This window comes from Plectropomus leopardus, chromosome 18, assembly GCF_008729295.1.
Source record: "Plectropomus leopardus isolate mb chromosome 18, YSFRI_Pleo_2.0, whole genome shotgun sequence".
NCBI lineage: Eukaryota > Metazoa > Chordata > Actinopteri > Perciformes > Serranidae > Plectropomus > Plectropomus leopardus.
Window position 1 is genome coordinate 17,107,236 of NC_056480.1, and position 13,680 is coordinate 17,120,915.

The following is a 13,680-nucleotide window of genomic DNA, read 5'->3' on the forward strand; positions in this document are numbered from 1 at the left end:
ACCAGTGCTGCTGTTCAGCCTGTCTACAACAAGTACCTGCTAATGTGTGCTCACTTTTTTTCTCTGATGAGTTAGGGTTCTAACGTTTACAGATCCAGATGTTCATCACGAGCTGAAAAAAACAGAGCTGGTGATTTAAATAGTGAAAAACACAGAATAAAGCAGTTTAACATTACAAATCAATGTTTCTCCAATGCTGTTTGGCTCATCACAGGCCTATGAGATCCAGACGGGGGTTTTTAACTGGGAGCTGAATGATGTGCAGAGGAACAAACAAACCGGGTAATTTTAACTAGAAAAAACACTGACACTTACTATTGTGAAAACGAAAAGGGCCCTGTCTAGAGCCAGTGTTTGATTTTCCTATACTGGGCTACTGTATAAACATGACACTTAAACAGGGCAGACTCTCCCTATGTAGATATAATGGCTCATTCTAAGGTCAGAAAACATACTTGTACTCAATTGAAAACCTTTAAGTGTATTAATTAAAATGCTGTGAGGGGGCAACTCACTAACTCACAACTCTTGCATACTTACAAAAACATGCAGAGCCACCACACAAACACACATGCACACACTGATGCACAGCATTAAAACGTTAAACTGAATTCTACTGAAATACTCCATGCAAGAAGAAGCATCACTCAGTTTTGTCATACTTTAATTGAATTCACTTTTATAAGAAGCATTTATAAAAATATGTTTGATTTATAGGTACGACTAGATTCCTGATATACAAGCATAGATATATTGTACAGTACATTGCGCATCACTGTATTTCATATCAAAGCATTCCGTTATCGGACGATACATACAGTTTACTATCTCGAAATCTGCATTCCATGAATCCATAATAAGACAGAGAGAAAGAATAAAGACACTGAGACTGAAGTTGCAGTAGCTCTTCAAATAAGCTGCATGCTCGGTTTGTGCTCACCACATCGAGGCATCTCATTGCATCATAAAATATATCCTTCCTTCCCGTTAGTTTAAAGGTCAGATGATTTCACGCAGATGTTTGTCATCTGAATTATGACCCAGCTCTCCTCGGCGGCTTTGGTTTGAGTTGATAAGAGGGGGTTTGAACCCATGTTTGCATAATCATTCATAAGCACAAACACCTCCCTCTTATGGTTAAAATGCCCCTCTTTTACTCCAGCGGCCCAGAAAAGGCGTCCAAGGCGGGAGACCTGGTTTCACTCTCTGCGGTCAGGATACAGTTACTGCCTATGCCGCAGGACATGTAGGAAGAAGTACATGCTGTCTTTGTCACCTGACAGCAAGCGGTTCATGAACCGTCTCTGTTTCAGTGTGTGCAAGTCGCCTTTGGTGACATGTTGTCATGGTGAAGCTGTGGTGTGTCCGTTGTAGGAGATCTGAGGAATGCCGTTACTGGAGTTATCCAGGATCTCCTGTAAGGGGACACACAAGAAAACTTAACATCAAGCTGTGCTCAAGTGCTGAAAACTGCAGTTACTCAAATGGCCACTTGAGTCTGGCTCCAAACGGAGTAAATTGACACCCATGTTAAAATGCCAAATTCACAGCAGAAATAAACATTTTTACAGCCTGGTACAAAAAGAGGTACTGGTTTTGGTAACTGATTTTCATGAATATAAATTTGGGGGATAGCTTTGGCTGGAGGAATTATGTTTTCTGTCCCTCCATCTGTCCTTGTATCTGTCCATCCCATTCTTGTGAATGCCATGTCTCAAGGTCACTGTGACTTCACAAAACATGCTTTAATATGAGATTCATACACTAATTATGACAAGATTCCACGCAAATGTCAAGGTGGCTATGTTCATTATTTTAAGGACTCCATGCTTAACATTCACTGCCCAAACACAAACTTTAAAATCCTCTCGAGCCACATTTTCTGTACTTGTGGATCTGAAGGCCAAACTGTTTACAAGCTGATCAATTAGAAGCTCTTATCCGATTTCATGTCCTACCTTCTCGGTCATCTCGTGTGAGTGGTGCAACGAGTGTTCCCTTTCCAGGAACATCCTCTGCTGCTCCGAGCTGGCCAGTCGACAGGTGAGCCATGTGGATAAGGTACAGGAGGAGATCCCTAAACAAGACAGGAAAAGGGAAACTTTCAGGAGAAACAATGGGAAAAAAATCTTTATAGTTGGCTTTCCTGTCTTTAGTTTTTTAATACTATTTTTTAGCCATGCTAAAGACATATCTGATGTGGGCATGCTAGATCAGAAGAACATCTGTTGGTTGGTTGGTTGGTTGGTTGGTTTGTTGGTTGGTCTGTCATTTTGGTCCAAACTAAAAATATTTCAGCAACTACTGGATAGACTGCTGTGATATTTTGTAAAGACATTCATGTTCCACAGAGTGTGAATCACAACTTTTCCCTTTAACAGCACCAGCAGGGCGAAGTTCTCACTTAACCACTGAAATATCTCGACAACCATTAGTTGGATTGCTCCCTTTAGACACTTGAACACAGATGCATTCTAACAATATTCCTATATTTTGATTGCATACACATGTCACACACAGTAGACATTAATAACTGTTATTGAATGAATTGTCCAGTGTGTTGCATTGCATCACATTGTGTCGTGTAATTTCTTGTTTACCCAGACAGGCCAGAGTCATGGCAGCCAGATGGATGGACTGCATGGAGTCTGGTCGTTTGTTCAGTGCGCGAACAAACTGGAAGTTGAGGATCCCACCAATCAGACCACAGATACAGCAGGCTGAAAATAGGATCATCTGAGGGACAGAGAGAATGGTTTATATTAATGCAAACAGCAGAATTGATATCCTGTCAACAAAACTGTAAACAAACTGACAAAATGTGATGGGACGGGAGATATACAAACTGCTATTGAGCTTCCATCTCCATCATTCTGCTGTTTTGGACGATGGCAGCTCTGATGAGTAATGCGTTTCAGTCAAAATAAATCTCATTTCCTATTAGAAAATTGGATCGCTCTCAAAGCACGCTGTCTCTTCCAGAAATATTGCACGGCTCGTAAATATGCTTGCATCACTCTCTTGTTTTTTTGTGTGTGTGTGATTTGTTTGGTAGACTGTTAGTGAGATTTTCCTTTCGGTACTTAATCACACACATTTTACGGATTACATCCTGAGAATAATAAAGCAGCTGGAAAACTCAACCCCATTATGAGAATCTATGTTTTTCCCAGCAGGATCTGATGGGAAAATGACTGCAGTTCATTACTTAGCATTCAGAATATGAAAATCCGTTTGATTCAATTTCACCCCCTGTATATTGTGCATGGATGTGAGTGTGTATTGTGTCTGGAGTTCAGGTTCTCTTTCATTGCTCCCAGTACAGATGCCTTTAGTGCCTTTAACCGCATGGAAAAGGGCTTCTCCAATTTCAGTCATTACCCGGTGAAGTGTGGAAAGCGGCTGGCAGGACTTCGGAGCCAAACCAACCTAATGCAATCATCACCCCTCAGGCAAACAAAGAGGGAGGGGATGGAAAACGATGAGGAGAGGAAGATGGAGCGAGTCAGAGCATTAAAACGACCGGCGAGGATGAGATTGAACAGAGAAGGTAGAGAGTTGGAAGGTGGATAGATGAGAAAGGGAAAGTCACGAGGATAAAGACGGTGACAGAGACGATAGGCGGGATGGGATAGGGTGAGACTGAGGGAGAGAAAGGTTGAGGGATGTCTCTGTTACAGCAGATTGTGCTGACATTGATCCATCATTAGTGCCCTCCCCGCAGGAGACAGAGAGAGAGTCAGAGAGAAACACGAGGACTCCGAGACACAGAGAGACTGCGACTGCGAATGCTGAGCTAAAAAGATGGAAAGAACGACAGAAAGAGAAGAGGAGAGGTGACTGCTTGTCTCCTCTGGTTTCCTCAGATGTCTGTTTCAGAGCGCATGGCATGCTCCTGCAGGACAGGACAACACACAAGTACCTTTGGGTGTTTGACACAATTAGACAGTCTTTACTTGTAACTTCTGGCTAGATAATCTGTCAATATTTATGAAACAGACCACATATTTGCATCCTTTAGACTTTATAGTTTTGACTCATATTTTATGCTTGATGAGCGACAGCCAGTGGTAACTAAGAACGTTTACTCAAGCACTGTAGGATTTTTGCACAGAAAACATGAGAAGAGTTTATAAAACATGATGATTTGTTATAAATTAAATTACCAAATAGTTCATACGGACACAGCTGAAACAATTAGTTGACTAATCAGTTAGCCAACAAACTAATTTTTATGTAGTTTGATAAAAAAAAAAGTGTTTGTTTTTAAGGATTGTTCTGCATTGGGTACTTCTAATACTTTAAGTACATTTTTCTGACTGTACTTACTTTTACTTACTGCAACATTTTCGGTGCAGTACTTTTACTTGTACAGAGTATTTTCACAGTGTTGTATTAGTACTTTTACTTAAGTAAGGGCCTGCATACTCCTTCCACCTCTGGTGACAGCACACAACATCGTCAAGTCATTTCATTGAATAGTAGAGTATCTGGTGGTCAAAATAAGTATTTCAAAGTAAAAACATGTTTTAGTATATAATAATGAATAATTATTAGGGTTTCATCTTCATCATCTCTAAAACACTACTTTGCCTCACAAAATACCATCTTCTCAGAAACTGTGTGTTTAAATCTACTCTGAATTTTTTTTTTTTTTGCCATAGAGGGCACCGATAACATGAATACTGTCTATAATTAATGGACAGGCCTGAAAACTCACCGATTCATGAGGATCTTACTGAATCTGAGCAGATTTGTTTTAGGTTAATGCCACCAAGAGCTTGAGATTTCAGCAAAAGCTGCAGGAGAAGAATAAGGCGGAGACTAAATCATGTCTAACATTACTCTGATTTCAATTTTTTACTTGTAAAAAAGAGTGTTCATTTTTCAAAAAGCACAAAATGATCAACATTTTGGGTAATGCGCTTATTCGCCTTCTTGCTGAGTCAGTTAGTAGTATATTAATAGTAAACTGAGAAGATTGATAGCACTCTTATCTGTTTGTGAAATCTGAAACTAAAACCAGCAAACAGTAAGCTTTGCTTAGCATTAAATCGGGAAATAGGGACAAAAAAAGGACTGTATATGAAGATGGATGACAGGACGTACTAAAAAGAGATATGGTATTTGTAAAGAGAGACCACAAACTAATACATATAAGAAAGGACATAGTTGTTTTGTTCCTAAGCGGCACAAAATAACTACAGTAAATTTATCTATGTACTTACAATAAGACCCGTCCTCTTTCGAGCACACAGCACTCCACACATCCCACAGACAAGAAACTGGAATGAGAGAGAGAACAACTGAGTAAATGAGCGGTTTCAAAGTTGCAAAACTACTGGTTGAGGAACTCTGTGGAATTTAAGCTATTTTCATGACTCCATTATCTCCGTGTTGACAGCAGGAAAAGGGTGAATGTATTCTTTACACTCGCTTATTCAGATGCAACTTTCTCCCTCTAAAAATAGAGTGTGTTATTGTGGGCGCTAGCAGGAAGCCACATTGTGCTGGATGTCAGTGATTCAGACTGAATGGGAAGAGCATGGTGGTGGATTACACTGGCAGAGTACACTTACAAGTAGGAGAGCACAATGAGCTGCAAGCTGCATTGTTTGGCAGAAAGTTGCTGGAAGAAATCATCTCTGTGTGAGTGTGTGTGTGTGTGTGTGTGTGTGTGTGTGTGTGTGTGTGTCAGTTTCAGTCTTATGGTCTGTTACAGTACACCTGTTGCAGTTTTACATTCATTTAGGACGTACATTGAAATCACTCTGCTTTAACTTAGAGGGTAACTTTGGTATTTTTCAACCTGGACCCCATGTTTTTGTGTTTAAATGATCAATGGAGACAACAATTTTTGAAACTGAAATTGAATTGACTCAATTAAATTGCTGGGAAAAAAGCTGCAATTTAACCACTCAGGGCATTTGTGCATCATCAATTTACATCCACTAAAAGTGCTTGTGTTTGCCACTGACAGAAAGATTTTTAAATGTCTGACAACATTGTGGAACGGCTCACAACAAGATAGACCTTTAGGTCGATAGAGTAAGATTCCTTTTGCCACTGCCAATTCCACCGCATAGAGCCAGCATGTTTTCACATTCAACCGGGTGAATTAAGGTTTTATTTTAACCAAATCAGAGTAGGTGATTGTTGACCGTTTTTATTATTACTGGCTCTATAGACAAACTTTTAAGGACAGATTAGATCAAACAAAGATTGAGGATTTTGATTTAGAAATTACACACTCAAAATATAACTGAATGTAACAAATGACTTTCCAGTTATCAAAAGGTTGCCCAGTGACTTGGAACAATATTAAAGTGATGAATTACAGTAATCTCATGTATCCTTGTTCAAATCTGACAAATATCAGAGTTGAACAAGAATTACTTTCCCATTTCAGCAATGATCAAAGGTTGGACATTCAATCTTCTTCGAGGACAGCAGTCAGTCAGACTTAATGACTCCCAGCTCCTAACAGGAGATCTAAAGCTTTGGATAATCACGAGACAGGATGGCTGACTCAGCAGAACAGCTGTGAGGTTGAACACACACCTGTCACACTGCATAACAGCTTTGCAGCAACTTTATACACACACACACACACACACACACACACACACACACACACACACTACATGCACTTACACTCAAATATTTGCCCTATATAATGTAATAATATCACAGTTTGCCTTCTTGTCACATACATAAACACACCTCAGGACTCTTTGAGATACTCCACACAAAAATCTGATATATCTTCATTTCTTCCTTTATTTCTCTGCTCATATATTGCCTACGCTCCAGGCACTTACAGTAACTCTCAGCAATAAGACAGACTGTGTTACCTCAGCTGGAGCAGCAGCCATCGTGAAGTAATTGATTCAAGGATATATATAGCAACTAAAATGCCAGAAACTCAACTTTTCATTGCTCTGCAGCACAATCAAGACAATGAGGACGAGAGCAGCGCTCTAACAAGAGGAGACATATGCAGAGGAGCGATTTTTCTTATAAAGCTTTGACCCTGCGGAGGACCGAGCAACTATTCAAGCATGAATGAATGAAACTGATCTTTAGCTCCGGCACAGAGGCATTTATAGGCCATATAGCAGTGTGTGTCTCTATAATATCTAATGGACAAACACAATGAAGGAGAGTATAACCAAAATATTAGGCTTCAACACACTGTGGGTCTCAATACTGGGGAATAGGCATAACTTCCAGTTAGTGATTATTAGATAAACAACCACTAGTATGAACAAAAACCAATTTAATATCTCAATCTTCCTCAAAGCAAAAGCTTGTCACTGTGCCCTACAGAGCTTCAGAAGTGTTTGATATAAATAGAGCCTTGAGCCATGGAAAAGCCCCTTATTAGGAGGACTGTTTTAAGAAAATAGCTGATTTGTACTTTTTTTTAAGTGTTTATATATGATTTTTGTCAGTTCAAAGGGTGAGTTAACCCTTTGAAACCTGCAGTAACATCACTTCTGCGTGCTGCTTTTGTACACATTTCACATATATTTATAAACCTTTTTAAATTGATGCATTTTATCTCAAAAACATTGGAAAAGGTAATGGCAACTTGGTAATAAATGTTTCACAAATTGCAAGAAATTAGTAGATTTAGAGAATTATTTTTTTTAAAAATCATAAAAACCTATATTTAAAATGATGTTGCAAAATTATTGTTGTTTTTTTCAACTGTATTTCCTCTTTTTTTCCTGTTTAAAAAAAACATTTTCAGGGATTTTTTTCCCCCTAATTTCCATCTAATTTTGGAGTCATTTCTCCTTTCGTTGCTTGTAGCCTTCTTCCCATGTTTTAGAAAGAAATCAAGCCAATTCGCTCAGGTTTCAAATGGTTTTAAGTTACAGTCGTTTTATATGTAAGCATCAATATACAGAATTTATACGTATTTTATGCTCACATCTCCCACTTACAATCATAGTAAAACACCAATCCCCTTATCTGTCTTGCGTTTATAGGGCCAAATTATATTCACATTCATGCCTTATTTGAAATACTCAGAGAAATGGCCAACAGCCTGTACTCTACGAGCAATATTTTTTAGATGAAAGTACCAAGGCTGACAGTTCACCTGAGTTTTAAGTTTGCCTCTACTCTCCACAACACCCCTGAAGATACTTATCCTCTCTGAAAGTAAATAAAGGAGAGTAAGGGAAAAAAGTTGTTCCCAGGACGTACACAGAGTCCGCTCCACACCGGGGACGCGTCGCCCTGCTGCGGCTTGTGCTCGCCCCGGACCCAGCTAATGCCCACGGCTCCCAGGACAATGCTCGCCACACCCAGGCCCACCTCCACCACGGACAGCAGGAGCAGGCTCCACAGGATCTTGCGGCTAGAGCACATCCTGCCCCGGGCATCTCTCCAGCGAGAGACAGGAGTCCGCTTCTCGGTGCTCCGAGTGCGGCGAAGCTCTATTACTGCTTCATACGCAACCGGGAAAAAGGGGTTATCCGAACAAGTAGGTCCAAGTAAAGCTGAAAGGTGAAAGCAAACAAAACTGGGAGAAGGGAAGCTGCCTCTGCGGTTGGATGGTGTTTGTAAAGACAGAGCGCTCCGCTGAAGTTCCTCCGCTTGCTCATGTGCGTGTGTGCAGCCTGGCGCTGTCCAAGGTACTTTAGCACCACTGCAAACACACACACACACGCACACACGCACACACAATGCACGAATCCGCGCGCACGCAAACACGTGCGCAGTCCAGGGCCGTAGCCAAGAGACCACGAGTCGCAGCCTCCGCCCACATGTGGAAACATCCAAACACCAAAACACCTTCAGTCCTGAAGATCTGACTACATGACAGGCTCTGGAGGTAAGGCAATGCAAGTTTACTCATACAACACATTTAAACAACCAGCTTCATTTTTAGTTCTCACATCATTGAAAACTGTCTCAACAAACACACACACAAATCAATTTCTTTAAAAAAAAACACATCAACTGAATAATCTTCCAAATACATTTACGGCAAATAACACAAAAACAATGTGGAACATTTCTTTGGTCATAAAAAGTTCCAGCAACACATGTACATGCGTTGAGAAATAAGCCTAAATGTTTTAATGCCAGATCATTTCTCTGTCTAGCATTATTCTAATTTGTCCTTTTAATGTCTGCAGAGGAACAGAAGATTAATAGCTTCCCTGTAAGAACCACTTGTACACATCAGGTACAACTCTGTACACACTGTTCATGCCCATGTGGTGACAGGCCTGGCAGATAGCGTGTGCAAACTCATGACTGCCCTCAACAGGATGACGCGTGGCAGTAAAGAACTGTCGCCAATTAAAGTATCTCATATAAGTCTCATTATCCTTATCCAGTGACAGGAGGAACTCAGCCAGTGCCGCGGCATGCGGGAAGTCATTTACATGTATGAAGGAAGTACCTGGGGCAAAATCCTCATAGTTTGTTCTCGGTGGGCCCATAACTATCGGCACAGTCCCGGCTGCAAGAGGTCCATTGAACGTTTCAGTGATGTAATCTCTGTGAACTGGATCCTCAAAGGAAAGGTAGAATTTGCAGCTGCTGATAGTCAGGAAATAGTTCTCAGCCTTCAAGAGCTCGGCTGAGGATCTGTGAAAGACATCCACCTTGATGTGCTTTATAAGCTCTTCGTAGTACTTGTATCTCTCAGCTGATTTTGTTAGGAGGTTGTCGCCATCCACAATCAAACAAAGCAATCTCTCCTTCTTGGGTAGCACAAAATCTTCATCCGTGTTCCTCTTGAGAGTCAGTCGCCAGCGAACGTGGATATCCGCATCCTTCCTGTAGCTCAAGGTTAAATTAAAAAGGCCTTGAATGCCTTCAATTTTGCGCATGTTGGTAGGTGAGTCCATGTTAAACCAGATCCACCTCTGAAATCTGGGTCTGGGTGAGGTGGGGAGATTGGAGAGGTCATCCTGGATAGCTCTGTGAAACACCAAAACTCCATGAGCTGTGGAGTACAGAGATCTATCATCTGTGAGGTGGCAGCTGTCAATTTGGAAGAGCCTCTTGCAGTCTTGAAAATCAAACTTTTTGTTTTCAGGCCAGAACCACAGCAGCAGTATGGGCTTGTCTTTCTGTTGTGTCTCTGCAGGGTTGGGTTTTTTTGTAACAACTGATGTAATGGAAAAATTCCCCTGCTTTGTCCGCCGCCCTATATGAGCTGGGTGAGGATGACATTTTGGAGATGGGAATGACTTATAGTACATTAAAAACAGAGTTATGAATCCAGCCAGCATGAGAGTCACTGCCAGGGTGACTCGTAGAAGACGATAAATGAATGCCATAAGTATATTTACTCAAGTGCTTTACTTTAAATCAACTTAAAAGGATAATACTGTAAACAAAAGTATGCATATATATATATATATATATATATATATATATATATATATATATTGTAGTCAACTGCATTTATTTGAAAGTTTGAGTTACTTTACAGATGTAGATTATAAACACAAAATATAAATCAACCAATAAATTATGATGAATTATTATAGGCTTAGATACACAGCAGGACATAAAGTAAGTGAGCTCAACCTTTATCTCTGTTTGTTATTGTTTTTAATCTGTTGTCTTGCGTTTTAATGTGTTGTCAAATTTTAATTGTCATTGTATTTTAATAAATTTTAATCTATCTATCTATCTATCTATCTATCTATCTATCTATCTATCTATCTATCTATCTATCTATCTATCAAAACATCATAACTCAGATCTAGTACATTATTCACAAACTGGCCACTGTAGTCAAGGAATACTTTTACTTTTGGTACTAAACATATTTTCATGTTAATACTTTTGTACTTTTATTTAATTGAAATAAAAACATTTACACTGTAGTATTGTTCCTTTTAATAAAATAAAATAGCGAAATACTTCCACCACTGGCCATATTAAACCTGCAAGGAAATAAGAAACCTGTATCAGAATCACTGGAAAAACATTCCCTCAATAATTATTAGCAATAAATCATTCAGGTATTCTTTTTAAAGGTATCACACAGAGTTCAAAATGGTCTTAATTGTTTAAGTTAAAGGCCATAATCAATTAGGAATTCATAATGTTGAGGTCATGCAATTCTCGTTCCACCAAAAAGTGGTGTCAATGATCATTTTCAAAGTAGCAAAGGTGGAAAGTTTGGTCAAAATACTTACTTTATTGTTTTGCTGCTTGGAAGGTAAGCGTGTGGATATTCTGCATAATCCTGACTGAAGCTGCACAGGTGTGACAAGTAAAACGCAGCCCAAGAATTTCTCTCATCCTTATGGGAGCCACTTCAAATGGGCCATTGGACTGACGCTCCACCTACTAATGAGTCTAACCAACCCTGTGTCAGAGCGGGCAGTCGAGCACTTGGAACTTGATTTGACTTTTAAATTATATTTATATAGAAGTTGTGTGTTTAGTTATGACGCATTTTAAAAAATCATGTTAAAACATTCATAATCCCTCTAAGATGAGACAGAGACAGTCTTTATTTGATAATAGTTTGAATATTTCAAAGTGTTGTTGACTTTAAAATCATTTAAATTAGCGGTATACACACAGGAGCATTAAATATGATCATTGTAATGCTATGAAGTAAACAGCGCAAAACTATTACATCTACAGAATTAAACAAATGTGAAATAATCAAAGTCACCTTACCCCTGTAAAATTCAAACAAGACATAAACTATCACTGCCACTATCAGACATAAACACTGATTTATTTATGTGGACGTTACATGTGTAACAGCACACAATCACAGAAAAGTGCTCCCTTATTAAACCTATAGCAAATCATGTTTAACCCGATATATTTGCATCCTCATTCATCCCTCTCAGCTCCCCAGCTAACCTTTCACCCACATTAAGGTGTGCCTATAGAAAACTTAAACAAAGCATGAATGACCAAACGACATGACAGATTACTCTGAGCAAAGACTGCACACAAACCAACAGAAGCATCTTTGTCTCCCTCTCAGGCGGACCTATACAGAACAATCTCTGCATCGCACAAACAGATAACAGGTGACAGGAAGATGGATGAACCTGAGTGAGATGGACTTATTTCTGCAAACACTTCTGAACATTTGAGTTGGAGTCGATTACTCTGACAGAGCTGAAAAACTTAAGAACCCTAAAATAACACTAAAAAAAAGGTGATCAAAACTGTTGTATATCCATAGTTACTGTTTGTGGAATGATTTAAATGCAGATGGCTGCACAATCCTTTATCCTTAAATTGAGCAGCGCTGTTCTGCGGCCACCTCTGCACAGCCTACAGCAGGAATGGGACAGCACCTCATATTCGCATGGACACACCAGTCCTTATTCACCGTAAAGCACTCAACTCCTCTCCTTCTCTCCCCAGAGTCCTCTGCTCTGTCAAATCAGCAAATGGAAAAAGAGCCTCCTGGTTAAATGATGCTCTCTAAGCCAAGTTTTAGTGAAACAAAGGATATTACTCTTCCTGATGCTGCACAGATGTCATTCAGTTTATATTCCAATGCCTATATATAATGGGCGGCAGGATGTTAGTTTGACTGGTGCTCATTCTTCTTCATGTTTACTTTTGAAAACCTCCACCTGGCTAGCTAGCAGAAGTAACAGGAGGAGAGTTTACAGACTGAGGAGTTGATTTCCTCATCCCGATGAGTGACTGGCAGCCACACGCCACCACCATCCAACACCAACCACAAAAAGCTTCACCAACACTTGCAGGGTAGACGTAAGAGCCTAAGTTTAGCACACATTTAGCAAAGCTTGCAGAGAGGTGACTGGAGACGTCTGTGCCCACGTCATTTCCTTTCTTAGCAAAGCATAAGATGAGAAAAACAATGGAACTACAGCCAGCAAACGTTAGCTTAGCATAAAGACTGGAAACGGGAAAACCTGTTAACCTGGCTCTGTCTCCTACCTACCTCTAAAGCTAACTAACTAATGTTACATCAAGTTTTAAAAAAGTACAAAACCTAAAGCATAAAAATAGGTTCATGTGTGCGACTATTTTTATTTATAGCCAACCACAGCTGTTTCTCCCCATTTCCTGTCTTCATGCTAAGGTAATGGCAGCATGGGTTAAATTTAGCTTTACTAAAATTGACACACCACCTTGGGGAATTTCACCCCCAGGAAATCTTTAGGAGGGTATACTCTACAAGGGATAAGGCCACACAGGCTCAAAATCACTTGGCCAAACAAACAGCAATTTTATTAATACTATATTATATTTTACTGTTACCTGCCATTTTTTAAAAAAAGTATTGTTAATAAAAAGTTTGTCTCTGGCAAAGTGTTTTTGAGCCTGTGTGGTCTCTCTGCTTGTAGAGTTTACCCTCTTTAAGATTCCCTGGGGGTGAAATTACCTTAGGTAGTGCTGATGATTTTAGTGATTTTAGTAAAACTAAATTTAACCCTTGCTGCCTTGCCACACTAAGCTTACTAGCTACTGGTTCTGTAGGGAGATCATATAGCGTAACAAAAAAAAAATCCCAAAATGTCTGAATGTTACAGTAACACTAAGAGGTTATTTTAACCATCTTGAAAGCTTTTAACAGAACACAGCATTCCTTTATGCCAAGTTATTGAATGAATATTAGTGTACTAGTGTGCATGTGTGATTAAAGGACATCCTCATTGATGTTTTCACATCGAGTACCACTTATAAAGG

At 39.6% G+C, this 13,680-nt stretch overlaps 2 protein-coding genes across 2 annotated transcripts; both read right to left on the reverse strand.

The window, feature by feature from the left end:
* Positions 1 to 1,063: 1,063 nt before the first annotated feature.
* LOC121957374 (transmembrane protein 196) lies at positions 1,064 to 8,458 on the reverse strand. Its single transcript, XM_042505914.1, has 5 exons — positions 8,218 to 8,458; positions 5,229 to 5,285; positions 2,601 to 2,736; positions 1,959 to 2,077; positions 1,064 to 1,415 (listed from the first exon to the last, which is right to left on the reverse strand). Exons 1-5 carry the CDS (start codon positions 8,380 to 8,382, stop codon positions 1,344 to 1,346), a joined length of 549 nt encoding a protein of 182 aa, XP_042361848.1. The 5' UTR covers positions 8,383 to 8,458; the 3' UTR covers positions 1,064 to 1,343.
* Positions 8,459 to 9,167: 709 nt separating this feature from the next.
* LOC121958173 (4-galactosyl-N-acetylglucosaminide 3-alpha-L-fucosyltransferase 9-like) lies at positions 9,168 to 10,310 on the reverse strand. The gene has a single exon (XM_042507044.1). It carries the CDS (start codon positions 10,308 to 10,310, stop codon positions 9,168 to 9,170), a length of 1,143 nt encoding a protein of 380 aa, XP_042362978.1.
* Between the last annotated feature and the right edge of the window lie 3,370 nt (positions 10,311 to 13,680).